A 14,134-nucleotide genomic window follows, 5' to 3' on the forward strand; every position below is an offset into this window, starting at 1 on the left:
AAACTTGACTGGCCTGCACTGACCTGAACCCCATTGAACACCTTTTGGATGAATTGGAACGCCGACTGCGAGCCAGGCGTAATCGCCCAACATCAGCGCCCGACCTCACTAATGCTCTTGTGGCTGAATGGAAGCAAGTCCCCACAGAAATGTTCCAACATCTAGTGGAAAGCCTTCCCAGAAGAGTTGAGGTTGTTATAGTAGCAAAGGGGGGACCAACTCCATATTTATTCCCATGATTTTGGAATGAGATGTTCGACGAGCAGGTGTCCACATACTTTTGGTCATGTAGTGTATGTGTGTCTGTTCGGTCAAGAATGCATCTTTGCTTGTGTTTGAGTGCAAACATTCAACAACAATGAACGGAGGAATCTATTCCATTGATTCATGGAAAGTGGAAACCTTTATTATTATTATTATTATTATTATTATTATTAATCGGTTTTCTATTTTCTCTCACAATGTTCCAATTTGTATATTTTCCTTTCAAGAGCCTGGGCTTACCAGAACTCAACCCAAGTCCCTGACTGACTGAAACAGCAAAGAGTGTTTGACAACACGTTGTTCCATTGTTTCTCAACAAACTAATACCCGCTCCACCTCATCAACAAGTGGAAGTGTTTGCGTGAGTTGAACAGTTTAAAATATGGCACCCATATTAGGAACACAATCCTCCTTCACCACCTCTTCTCATCACTCTCCAGCTGTTATCTGGTTTGTTTTGGAGAATGGCTTTTGTCAGTAGCTATCTGAGGGCCTCGCCAGGCTGTAGTGACTGACTGAGGGTCTGTGGTGGTTGATTGAGAGGATAGCCAGTTCTATTTACGGGCTAAGTTCAGGGTTGATGCAGGCCGATATATAGCTAGTCAGTCACACGCCAAATCCACTTGCCAGTTCCCACAGTGACCCTGCCAGGAGCTGCAGACCATGTCGATCTAATATTTCTTGCCATCCAAGCATACAGTGGGAAAGCAGTGCCCTACCCCTACCCTCGCCTCCTACTCCTTCTCTCCTCCCCCTTCCACGTCACTAACCCAGCCATCCATGTCCCCAATCGGAAGGTGGTTCCATAGTTCCATACCCAGTGGCTCGCCCTGTCGGCCCAGGCTCCCTGATCCATGAATTGCTCGTTTGGGCTAGGTTCCATGGAGGGTCTCCATTTCACGTATGACATTGGGAACCTTTGAGCGACCACAGAGCTGTGTCGAGTAATTATTCTTAATAAAACTGAGTCCATGGGTCATCTGACTCTCTCAGACATGCCCTGACATTTAGCTCTGACACAGACAAACCCGTAACTGTGTCAGAGCTGCTACTGTGTGGGCCACTGTTTTGTTTTAATGCTTTTCCAAATTCACACAATTATTCAAGAGAACAAGGTTGTGCGTTTGGGTGCGCTTGTGTGCGTATGCCATGACGGGTCTAGTGTCTGCTGTTGTTTTTGTTTTTTCCTTTCAATTAAGACCTAGACAACCAGGTGAGGGGAGTTCCTTACTAATTAGTGATCTAACAATGAAACTAAATGTCTTCAAAAATGGAAGCGCCGTCGGGAGGAGGCAAGATCAGGTGAGCGCATTCTAGCTAATGAGAGGGCAGATATGCGCGTGAACAACAGGCACAACTCCGATATAAAGTGTTTTTTTTTTCTCAAAATTTCCGTGAGGTAACGTGTCCTACTTATATCCTTACGCTCGTAACAAGCTAAGCATTACGAAACGTCTATTTGATCGAATAAGCCACATGTAGCAAACAAGCCATTACATTTTTGTTAATCAAATTCGACACTCTCGTTGACCTCCATGTAAAAACTCTTCGCTCGGAGAGAAAGAGAGAGAAAAATACAAAACAAATGCCACCTGCTGGAGAAGACAGATTTTGGGCCTAGTTATCCCTCTCGCTTCGCCTCTTCCTCTCTGGTTTGACACATGTGGCGTATGCACTCATACATCTGAGGCTTGATCTCATAATATAATGTTACCGCATTATATGTAGCTCGATTCATGTATTTAAAAAAAAAAAAAAAAACCTTGCTTCCTTTCCAGAGCTTCTAGTCTCCAATATGTCTCATGGTTAGTTGTATGAGTCAGCTAAACAGAGCTGTATAATGGCCCAGTATAGTCCAAAGCCTCTGAGACACCCTTTCTGATGTCAACCACTGGCTCTCAGCAAAATAGAATGTATCTTTTGATTATGGGGAAGGTAGTAATTCCGAGCTGGCAGTATTGAGTGTCTGCTCCTCAGGTTATTTAAGTACATACTCAGTCAAGCCTGGAGAAAGGACGGGCACAAAGAGGGAACAGAACGTTATTGAAATAACAAACAATGTTCTTAAACAGCAGAACAAAAGATGATTGCACCTAATCGTCATTGAAATCGCATTCAGGGCGGTGTGTTTTGTATGTGTTTTTAGCTCTAACACAAGGGACAAGTGTCAATGCTGTATAGGAACTACTACAGTGGTTACATCTGACCAAAAGTGGTTGATGTACTGTAGGCTTTACTGTACTATAATGTACTGTTATGTGGCAGTATGGAAAACCACAAATCCATGACTAGTGTAGGCTTTGGGCTGTGAATAGACACGCTGTTGGCCTGCTGACAGAAATTGAGTGCATTGACATCAGACCATGGGTCCACTGAAAGTCACAGGTACAATAGATAACATCCAAGCTGTCAACCTCTCAGCCCAAACGTCCCCCGGTATTTATAATAGAATCTGTGTGAAGGCTCCTCGATATACATTTTACAAAAAAAACATTGCTAATTTGAGAAGTGAAGTGATCAGGCAAATACTTAGCCTGTTCCTCAGGTGTTCTGCCAAGAGGTGTGTGTGTGTGTGTGTTCCTGTCTGTGATGTTGTGCACTGCGTATGAATGCACTGTAACCTGTGTGTGTCCCAGAGTCATTAGCCCCAAGTTCAGTTGAGACCGAACCCAATAATGTTATATATATTTTTTAAGAAAATCTGCCAAGGTTTGAAAATGTGCCTGTGGTCAGTTCTGATGGTTAGTACGACGTCAGGAACACTACATTTTATTGCACTGTATGCTTTTCTACTTCACTCTTGCTCTGCGTCCATGTAATCAAACCACTCAACCAGATTTAAAAGTGCCAATTCCTTAAAAAAGCTGTACATTTCAGCCAAGCCCTCGTGATGTGCGTTCCAAAACACAGAAGTTGCACCACAACTTCAATTCCATCCCAGCAGCGACAGGATCTGGTGTATTGTATTATGCATAGATGTAAAAAATACAGCCAGAGAATCTTCAACACACTGTCTCTCACAGCTACACACACTCTGATCCCTCTATGGGGCGGTGGCAGCACCTCTATGGACTAGTGGAGACTGGTGTCACTTTAATCAGAGGTTGGGCTCATTGTAATGGCTGGAATGGAATTCGATGGAAACCATGTTGTTGATCTGATACCTTTCCGTTTATTCTATTTCAGTCATAACAATGAGCCTACCCTCTTTCTCCCTCCACCAGACTCCGTGAGAGAGAGGAGGGGCAACAGTGGCAACAGCCGATTCACAGATCCAGTAGTGGTCAAGGTCATGACCCAGAAGTTAAACGTGCATGTTTATCGATATGCCCATCTGGAGGTCAGGGTTGTGGTAAAGGTCAAAGCTTGTGGTCGTCAGACAGAGACTGGTCTCATGACTGCAGTGTGTATCTTCGCGGGGACGGACATCACAGCAGAATGTGAGCAGACGGTTGCCCCATCAGAACATCAGATCAGCCAATAGGGTTAATACTTGAGGGGAACCCCCCCCCCCCCCCCCCCCCATCCAGAGCGAACACTGGGATAGGACAGATGATGCAGTAGCCTGAGTATCCTCACTCCAGGGATTCTGAAGAGGGATGAATGGAAATGTCCCTGCTTATACAAACTTTTGCTAAAAGTTCAAAGGAAGTTTCACTAGGGCAGTCTCAGCCAGTCAAATGTAAAGAGGATAGCAGGGTTGTAGAAGAGACATTTTAAGTAGGTAATGAGATCTGATCTGTGGTTTAAACCATTCGTCCTCCAGTTACTGCTGTCTTTGGACTTGAACTGGACTTTGAACTATTTAGAATGTAGGCCTATGTACATAGCATTACACAGACCCTAGACTTGTACACTTAGAATAACTATATTTTTTACACAAAGTTCATTTGCAATGTGAAGTTTATCAATTAAAGTACAATCAAAGACAAAATGCATACACTCAAGTACACAGTTTATCGTCAATACATACAGCAGCACGATAATGTTGAGTAGTTGGGACAAGAGGGCTTACCGTATACATTGTCAGACTCAGTCTTTCTCATCCAGTAGCCCTACGGAAGCTAGCCCACGGTGGCCTTAAACAGTGCTCTGTGGTATTCTAGTGGTTTAGTGGTCTAACAGATCTCCCCACGGTGTTATGGCGGTGGTCTAACAGATGTCCTTCCTATGGTTCTGTGTGTTTTAGGGCATGGCCTTCTCCCTGGAGGAACGACTCCAGCTGGGGATCCACGGCCTGCTGCCTCCCTGTTTCCTAAGCCAGGACGTGCAGCTCCTCCGGGTCCTCAAGAACTACGAGATGAAGAGGGACGACCTGGACAGGTGAGACTGAGATCCTGTCTGTCGTGTGTGTGTGTGTGCGTGTGCAGGGAGAGCCCAGCTGCAGAGAGAGCGAGAGAGAAAGATCACACACCTGGAAGCCTTCAAAGAGACTGAGATTTAAGGGAAGGATTACGGACTAGTCCTCTGAGCTCTTTATTCAATCCACCCTAGCACCCTACTGGTTACTGAACAAACCACTACTACTTTTTTCTCCTTTTTTCTCAATTTCTATGGCTTCATTCTTCCTTGTCCTCTTCTTCTTCACAGCATTTTACAATCTTCTTTAAGACATACAAGTCGCTCTGGATAAGAGCGTCTGCTAAATGACTAAAATGTAAATGTAATACAATAAATGCTGATTTAATCTCCAGTCCCTACTGCAGCTGATTAGGGTCACAAAGGTTTAGTATTATGTAATGCTGCATTACTTATGTCCCAGGCTGATTTCTTTGATCATTGGCAGCTCGGTCACAGATACCACATTCCTGTAGTTAGTCATGCAGAGTGAATTTAACATGTTGAATCATGGGAGTGGGTACCATATTCTCTGTGTTGATCCCTCTGTTTTAAAGGAAGATTTCACCCATAAATTATATTTTGGTATTTGGGACATTAGTCCATTGTTGACATAGTTCCAAAATACACAATGCATCATACAGAGATGATTTCTTTATTTTGAAAGTTACATACACTCCCATGCCAAATGTATGTGGACACCTGCTTGTTGAACATTTAATTCCAAAAATCAGGGGCATTAATATGGAATTGGTCCCCCCCTTTGCTGCTATAATAGCCTCCACTCTTCTGGGAAGGCTTTCTACTAGATGTTGGAACATTTCTGTGGGGACTTGCTTCCATTCAGCCACAATACCATTAGTGAGGTCGGGCACTGTTGTTGGGCTATTAGGCCTGGCTGGCAGTCAGCGTTCCAATTCATCCCAAAGTTGTTCGATGGGGTTTAGGTAAGGGCTCTGTGCAGGCCAGTCAAGTTCTTCAACACCGGGTGAAAACAAACCATTTTTACAATTGGCATCATGTATTCAGGCAGGTAGCGTTCTCCTGGCATCCGCCAAACCCAGATTCGTCCGCCGGACTGCCAGATGGTGAAGCGTGATTCATCACTCCAGAGAACTCATTTCCACTGCTCCAGTCCAATGGCGGCGAGCTTTACACCATTCCAGCCGACGCTTGGCTGTGCGCTTTAGCACTCGGCGGTTGCGTTCTGTGAGCTTGTTTGGCCTACCACTTCGCAGTTGAGCCGTTGTTGCTCCTAGACGTTTCCACTTTTCAATAACAGCACTTACAGTTGACTGGGACAGCTCTAGCAGGGCAGAAATTTGACAAACTGATTTGTTGGAAAGGTGACATCCTATGATGGTGCCACGTTGAAAGTCACTGAGCTCTTCAGTACGGGCCATTCTACTGCCAATATTTAGCTATGGAGATTGCATGGTTGTGTGTTCAATTTTATATACTTGTCAGCAACGGGTGTGGCTGAAATAGCCAAATCCACTAATTTGAAAGCGTGTCCACATACTTTTGAGCATGTAGTGTATCTTGAAAACTTGTTTGCTGACGAGCAGTACATCTCTTTCGGACACTACAAGGCTTCAAGTAATTGTAATCCCGAGGTTGGATACATTTCCATCGTGACAGGACAGCAGGTCTCAATAACCATGGTATCTGCAGTCTTCATTTGTGACCTGTGGATGTGTAGTTAGTGTGAGGACTGGTTGGGTTGGTTAATGGGACAGAGAGAGACAGGATTTGTGGTCAGGAAGACCTTTTAGCCAGTGGTGTATAATACTTAGGTAGTATTTTAAAGTATTTTTACTTAAGTTCCTTAAGAAAATGGTGCTTTTTTACTCCATGCATTTTTCTTGACACCCAAAACTTCTCGTTATATTTTGAATGCTTAGCAGGACAGGAAAATAGTTCAATTCACGCATTTATCAACCGAACATCACTGGTCATCCCTACTGCCTCTGATCTGGAGGACTCACTAAACACACATGCTTCGTTTGTAAATGATGTCTGAATGTTGGAGTAAATGCCCATGGCTTTACATAAATGTAAAAAATCAAGAAAATGGTGCTTAATATAAGGAATTTGAAATTATTTATTATTTTACTTTTGATACTTAAGTATATTTTAAACCAAATACTTTTAGACTTCTACTGAAGTAGTATTTTACTGGGTGACAGTCACTTTTACTTGAGTCATTTTCTATTAAGGTATCTTTACTTTTACTCAAGTATGACAGTTGGGTACTTTTTCCACCACTGCTTTTAGCCCACTTGATTTTCCAGCGTGGTGGTATGATGACTGAGGCACGGTTGCTATACTGTACCACACCAATCCTCCAAAACAGCAATTAGCCGTGTATTATTCCTTTTCCCATGCCCTTTCAATGTCATCAACAATTTGTCTCATAGTCCGGCGATGCCTTCCAGTCCACTCAGGGCTTCGAACCAGTTTATTAGAGCTGGTATTCGCCCTGCCTGTCCTCATGCCTCTGGCCATAGTATTTCCATTGCAGTCTGGGCCTTACTTTTTTCTCAAGCCTTCTGTGGTATTTGCTGGACCCGACCGTGTCACTTTATTTTTGCATGACCGTTGCTCAGAACTCTCACTAAACGATACATGCCATTCTATTCCAAGCAGCAGCTATTTACTGTTTTTACTACTCCCTAAAGCAGGGATTCATTCTGATGTCTGGACATTGATAAAGCAGGCTGGACTCTGGACATCACTGGCTTGAAGCCCAAACATGTCTATAATAACAGAGATGGCGCCTAGGCTGTCTTTATTGGAGAAATCCTCTTCTATGCACGAAGACACAGTTGCAGAGATAAAGAGAAGGACTCACGAATACTAAAAAGTCATAGGGGTCAACTCTTAAAATGTCCATTTTGTGATTTGCTATCTAGCAGTTTAAAGGAACATCATAAAAACCAACCGGCAGGAGTGTCTGCAAAGAATCATGAATTTGGATGCAGAAAGAAGGGGTTGGACGAGGGGAAAGTTATTTTCCCATGCCAAGTTTAAGCAGAGTTTCACACGCTTGTTAGCACACTTTATCTGAAAAGAAAACGTGTGCGACTGTGATATGCTTTCAGGCCGAGAGAGAGCCACAACAGGCTCAAGCTGTAGTCGCTCATGGAAAAGACAACTAGACTCATCATGGTTATTGAGACCTGCTGTCCTGCCATAACTAGATAAGTGAAATCAAAATAATCACATGGGTCTAGACCACCTAGACTGAAATACCAAATTGTACTTGCAATATCCATTTTGTGCCACCCTGTTTCCTAGTGGCATGCGAGTGGTACAATCCTAGCTTGACACTGTGCCTTGACGTGGTCTCAAAGTCACATCACCAATCACACAACGTTGGGCACCAATAAGTCGGTCTCTTTCTGTGTCCCTAGTTCATGACTGAATTGTGGTGGTATGGCACTATTCCCAAATTTGGCCTGCGGGTGGTTTTATTTGGCCACCCAAGTTTGCTGAGCAAAAAAAAAAAAAATATATATATATATATATATATATATATATATATATATATATATATATATATATATATATATATATATATATATATATATATATATATATATATATATATTGTCTCATTCCCACGCATAATAGAGAGACACATGATCATATACAAATGCAAGCAAGATTAGAAATTATTATGTTCTATTCAAATATTATCTCGGTTCGGGCTTCTTGCGGTCAATTTGCAGTCTACAAATGATTTGTAATTATGTTCCGGACCCCTGACCATCCGCTCAATAGAAAATCATCCCGCGTCTGAATCTAGTTGATAATCCCTCTGGTATGATGTAAGCCGTGACTCTATCTGGCTGGAACACCATCAACCTTTTTTTTAAAGAGATTGTTAACACCTTGTATCCAATGACCATGTGGGAGAAGGCCATGCATACTTTCTATCATCCCAACAAGAGCGACATTATACTCCAGCTTTTGAGGAAAGCTTTCTTATCATCAGTCTAGAGCCTGTGGCGTGGTCTAGCAGTTCATTCGGGTCATACGTAAACCTTCAGTCCCCCTGTCGATGTTTGATCGTAACAAGGAGCTTGTGAAGGATATCTGATCGGTGTTCCTGTGCTCTGTATTTTTCTAAGCATTTGTAACATAAGCAGCAGCAACTTTATCCAGCAGTTATTGTACTACATGGCACTATCATCACATGGTGAGCAGGGCTTGTATTCATCAAGGCAAGGAGTGAGTCAGCATGGCATTCTCTCTCTCTCTCTCCCCCACTTCCTATGGGCCATTTCTTTTCAATTGGGCCTTTAAGTTCAGATGGAAAGTAGCGCACGATAGAGTGAGGTATTGCTCTCACATGGTGCAATCTGTTTGAGTCACCCCAGACGTCTCTTTCTCTCTCCCCTTCACACACACTTATTCTCTCTTATTTCTCTCTTTCGCGCTCTCTGAGATTTGTATTTCATAAAGCCACTCTGAAGTCCATTTTACATGCACAGTTTACGAATCAGTGTTAAAGATTGTCCCCTTTTTCCTCACCCCCTCCTCCCCCTCTGCCATTCCCAGATATGTATTTCTGATGGGGCTCCAGGACAGGAACGAGAAGCTGTTCTACCGTGTGCTGACGTCCGACACTGAGAGGTTCATGCCTATCGTTTACACCCCCACCGTGGGCCTGGCCTGCCAGATGTATGGCCTTGCCTTCAGGAGACCCAGGTGAGAGAGAAACACACACGCATGGATGTATGCACGCACACATGCGAGCACTAATACACACACACACCACATGCATGCACACACACTGAATAGGCCTGGATATACTGTCACACACACAGTTGCTGCTCTTGGCCAGCCTAAACATTGTTTTAAGATTTTACCATCAATTGTCAAATCATTTAGATGCATTCTTATGAAACATAAATCCTTTTGAATCTTCAAACATCTGTGTATGTTGGCCTATTGCAACAAACTCTCAACCAAAATCAGAGGGTGGGGCGGGTCTGTGTCGAGTTGGGTTCTGCGAGTCCATGGGCAGCTCAGGCCAGTTTAAGCAGTCACAGTGTACAGTTCACCTTGAATGGACTTGGCATTGCATAAAGCAGGACTTGCCTCTTCAGTCTGCTCAGTTATGTGTCTGTTTCTCCTCAAACAATTAGGTCCATGTCTCTCTGTCACCACTGAACTCCCTCATTAGTGTCATAATGGAGATCAAATGAATATAACACACATTCAGACAATGTTAAGGAGCTGATCATGTTTGGCTTTAACATATCTAGACTGTGCTGTGTTGTAAAGGTGTTGGATTTGAGTCTTAGACAGTAGAACTAACATGGTCCAAGAAAGACCACCGCCAGTATTGTCCTGTAGTCAACTACTTAGGGAGAGGCAGAAGGGGACATTCTATTGGCTTGATTAGTACCTCTGTTAGAAATGCTCTTTACCCTCTCACTCTCTTGTCAGTCACAGTCAGTCGCACACTGACACACTGTGTGTTCCAAATGGCACCCTATTCCCTGTATGGACTATATAGACTGTATGGACTCACTCACTCTACCTCACTCATATCCTCAGTGAACTTTTCCTTGTGGGTCTCAAGTCTAAAACCCCAAATAAACTGATCATAACCAGGGATGCTTTTGATTAGTAGCGAATGCTAAATCCAAAGCCGTTTTATTTGAAATGCTTACCTTGGGCACATTTAAAATGTGTTTGGAAACCTAAGCGCACACACTTGGAGTTATACAACCCCCTTTTCCACAATTTCCCCAGAACTAGCAAGTGTGGAAAATATGTTTAGCATGCTTCTATGCTCCAAGCTCCCCTACCTCTGACACTGGGCTGAAGGAGTAATCTTATATCTCCCCGCAGACCCACAATGCAGTGGGCCAAGACGTGCTGCGAGCTGCCAGAGCCCGGGGGTGGGGAACTTGGGACTGGTAGACTTGTGACATTGGGTCAGTTAGCAGCAGGCTCTGTAGACTCGACACACTGGAGAGGGCCAGTGGACTATTGCTGACTCTCAGACAAACCTGGTCCTCAGCCAGTCCTAGACCCAGGCCTCTCCCCTCAATCCCACTGCTGGCTTGCTTCTGAAGCTAAGCAGGGTTGGTTCTAGTTGGTCCCTGGATGGGAGACCAGATGCTGCTGGAAGTGGTGTTGGAGGGCAATAGGAGGCACCATTTCCTCTGGTATAAAAACAAATATCCTAATACCCCAGGGCAGTGATTGGGGACATTGCCCTGTGTAGGGTGCTGTCTTTTGGATGGGACGTTAAACGGGTGTCTTGACTCTCTGTGGTCACTAAAGATCCCATGACACTTATCGTGAGTAGGGGTGTTAACCCTGGTGTCCTGGCTAAATTCAAAATCTGGCCCTCATATCATCACGGTCACCTAATCATCCCCAGTTTACAATTGGCTCATTGATCCCCCCTCCTCTCCCCTGTAACTATTCCCTAGGTCGTTGCTGTAAATGAGAATGTGTTCTCCATCAACTTACCTGGTTAAATATATTTTTTTAAATCTAGCCCAGGGAGGGGGGTGGAGGAGGCAGGTGGAGTTGTGGGGAACCCAGGGTTGTAAAGCATTATTGCTGAAACTGATAGGGAACTCACCAGCCTGGTCTCATAGACTAGACGTAACATAGTAAATGTAAATCCGGGACAGCCAAATTAGTGTGATGTTTGGAAAGTTTTTTTTTTTTATAGGGGGTAGTTCAGCTTTAATATTGCAGATAGATTGTAGCTTCCATCAATGTAATTGTCTGCATAGTTTCCCCCATTTTTTTTTTTTGTATGTATATTTTTATTTATTATTTCCCCCTAATCCTACCACCCCTCCCCTAATTGGAGTAAACTAATGGCTTCCACTTCCGCTTTATACATACTATATACATTTTACGGACACAGTATATTTTACATTAGTTATCTTGTTTATTTTAGTCCCATCCTTCAACTCCACTCAACCGCTCCCCTCTATCTCTTAACACCATATCGTTTTGATTTCTATTTGCCATATATTTTTCAACAGTGCTGTGATGAATCACAAGTTCTCAACCTTTCTATTCTTATAGTTTCTACAGATTGTAAATGAAAGATAAGCATTTTTTCAAAAATGATTATTATAATATTGATCGATTGACTATGACTTATCAAATGTGACCAACCGGCTGGATTTGGTATTGTGTAGCAAAATTTGAAATTGTGTTTTTTACATTGGATAAAAGTAGAGACTCAGAGCTAGAAAAGTCTATCATACAATCCAGTTGAGGAACAATGGGAAAGTAATTCTGATTTTGAAATTTGATAAACTTGTAATCTCAAAATGGCCCTTGAATGTTTTGGTAAACCTACTGGAGAGCTCTTTGTCTACACCCATTCAGCAATGTTCTTAAGCCGCAGCCCCACCCATCTCTTTAAGGATTCACATGTGAGGCCATGTGCTAAACAACCAAAGATTTCAAGACTAAAGGCTGGTTTATACTACGTCTATCGACAGTTGTCGTAGTGACATCATGAACATTCTATTGTTCACATGTTCCAGAAGGCATTTCTGACAAAAAAATGCATTTTGATAAAAAAAATTAAAGCTTACATTCAAATGCCTCTCCTGTGAAGTAGTGACACGCGACATATGCCTAGTTTCCTGCAACAAGTCATAAATCACCCAGCAGTGCTATTTGCAGCATTAGCTCCAGGTAAATTCTGCAATTCTTCAGCTATTTCTGAACCTGCGAGGAAAAACAAGCTACAGATGGACAGTACCAAAACAAATGATCTAATGATTCTGTCTCTTCACAGCTAAATCTGCAGAGCTGGGATGGTTGTGTCCTCCATATATAGAACATTCTATTGGTTGCAAGAATTTTGAATAATAATTTAAATTGAAAACTTCTAAGTTTTGAATACGGCATTGTTTTGTGTATCAGTTAATAAACCATGTGCCATAGAATCGGTACATTGAAAATCTCTTCCCAACTTCCGGTATGGTTACACAGGACAGAAGGTTACTTAAGGCAAAAACAAAAGTAGGTTGGTTGGTCATTTTAGCTAATTAGCAAATGTTAAGTACTTATTACTTTTTAGCTACTTTGCAACTACTTAGCATGTTAGCTAACCCTTCCCCAATCGTAACCCTTTAACCTCAAACCCTAACCCCTAGCCTCGCTAACATTAACCACCTAGCTAACGTTAGCGTTAGCCAAAACAGATTGGAATTCATAACTTATCATACATTTTGTAAATTTGTAACATATTGTACAAATTGCAAATCGTAACCTATCATATGAATTGGAAATCTGAACATATCATACAGAATGATTGATACCTACCATGTGAAATGTAATATATCATACGAATTAGTGTCCTGGACATTTACTATGGTAAGTCTACCCCTGAGTCAAGGTTGAACTCACAGCCTAGATTCACAGGGAACTCAGTCGGGGAGCTCGAGCCTGCATGTACTGTTTAAAGATCACATAGCCTCTCAGAGCACCTTTTAAATGGTCAACTGGTCTTATAGGGACAACTTAGCTGTCTCTGTTAGCACTGTCTTTGTCTACATACAGTTGAAGTCGGAAGTTTACATACACTTAGGTTTGAGTCATTAACTCGTTTTTCAACCACTCCACAAATTTCTTGTGAACAAACTATAGTTTTGGCAAGTCGGTTAGGACATCTACTTTGTGCATGACACAAGTAATTTTGCCAACAATTGTATAAAGACAGATTATTTCACTTATAATTCACTGTATCACAATTCCAGTGGGTCAGAAGTTTACATACACTAAGTTGATGTTATGGCTTTAGAAGCTTCTGATAGGCTAATTGACGTCAATTGGAGGTGTACCTGTGGATGTATTTCAAGGCCTACCTTCAAACTCAGTGCCTCTTTGCTTGACATCATGGGAAAATCTAAAGAAATCAGCCAAGACCTCAGAAAAAACATTGTAGACCTCCACAAGTCTGGTTCATCCTTGAGAGCAATTTCCAAACGCCTGAAGGTACCACGTTGATCTGTACAAACAATAGTACACAAGTATAAACACCATGGGACCACGCAACCATCATATCGCTCAGGAAGGAGACGCGTTCTGTTTCCTAGAGATGAGCGTATGTCACGACTTCTGCCGAAGTCGGCTGCTCTCCTTGTTCGGCGGGCGACGACACCGGCTTTCTAGCCATCGCTGCTCCATTTTTCATGTATCCATTTGTTTTGTCTTGTTCCCTGCACACCTGGTTTTTATTCCCCAATCAATGTACATGTGTTTATTCCTCTGTTCCCCATCATGTCTTTGTGTAAGATTGTTTGTGTTACGTGTTTGTTGTTGACGCGCCAGACTGGTTTGTTTTTTCCGTGGTATTTCACGAAGATGTTTATTGTTAAACATAATTCTTGTGACTGTTTCGCGCGTTTTGCACTTTTACCTCAAAGTGTGCGCCTGTTCACAAATCTCTGCTCTCCTGCACCTGACATCGCTACCAGTACGCACACACCTGACAACGTACTTTGGTGCGAAAAGTGCAAATCAATCC

At 42.7% G+C, this 14,134-nt stretch overlaps 1 protein-coding gene across 1 annotated transcript in view; it reads left to right on the plus strand.

Annotated features, from left to right (window-relative positions):
• LOC115177385 (NADP-dependent malic enzyme) overlaps positions 1-14,134 on the plus strand; it is a 126,812-nt gene that overhangs the window by 34,652 nt on the left and 78,026 nt on the right. Inside the window, exons 2-3 of the mRNA XM_029738111.1 lie at positions 4,454-4,587; positions 9,169-9,318. Of these exons, the coding sequence (XP_029593971.1) occupies positions 4,454-4,587; positions 9,169-9,318 (284 nt within the window). The remainder of the gene's footprint in view (positions 1-4,453; positions 4,588-9,168; positions 9,319-14,134) is intronic.

This window comes from Salmo trutta, chromosome 37, assembly GCF_901001165.1.
Source record: "Salmo trutta chromosome 37, fSalTru1.1, whole genome shotgun sequence".
Classification (NCBI taxonomy): domain Eukaryota; kingdom Metazoa; phylum Chordata; class Actinopteri; order Salmoniformes; family Salmonidae; genus Salmo; species Salmo trutta.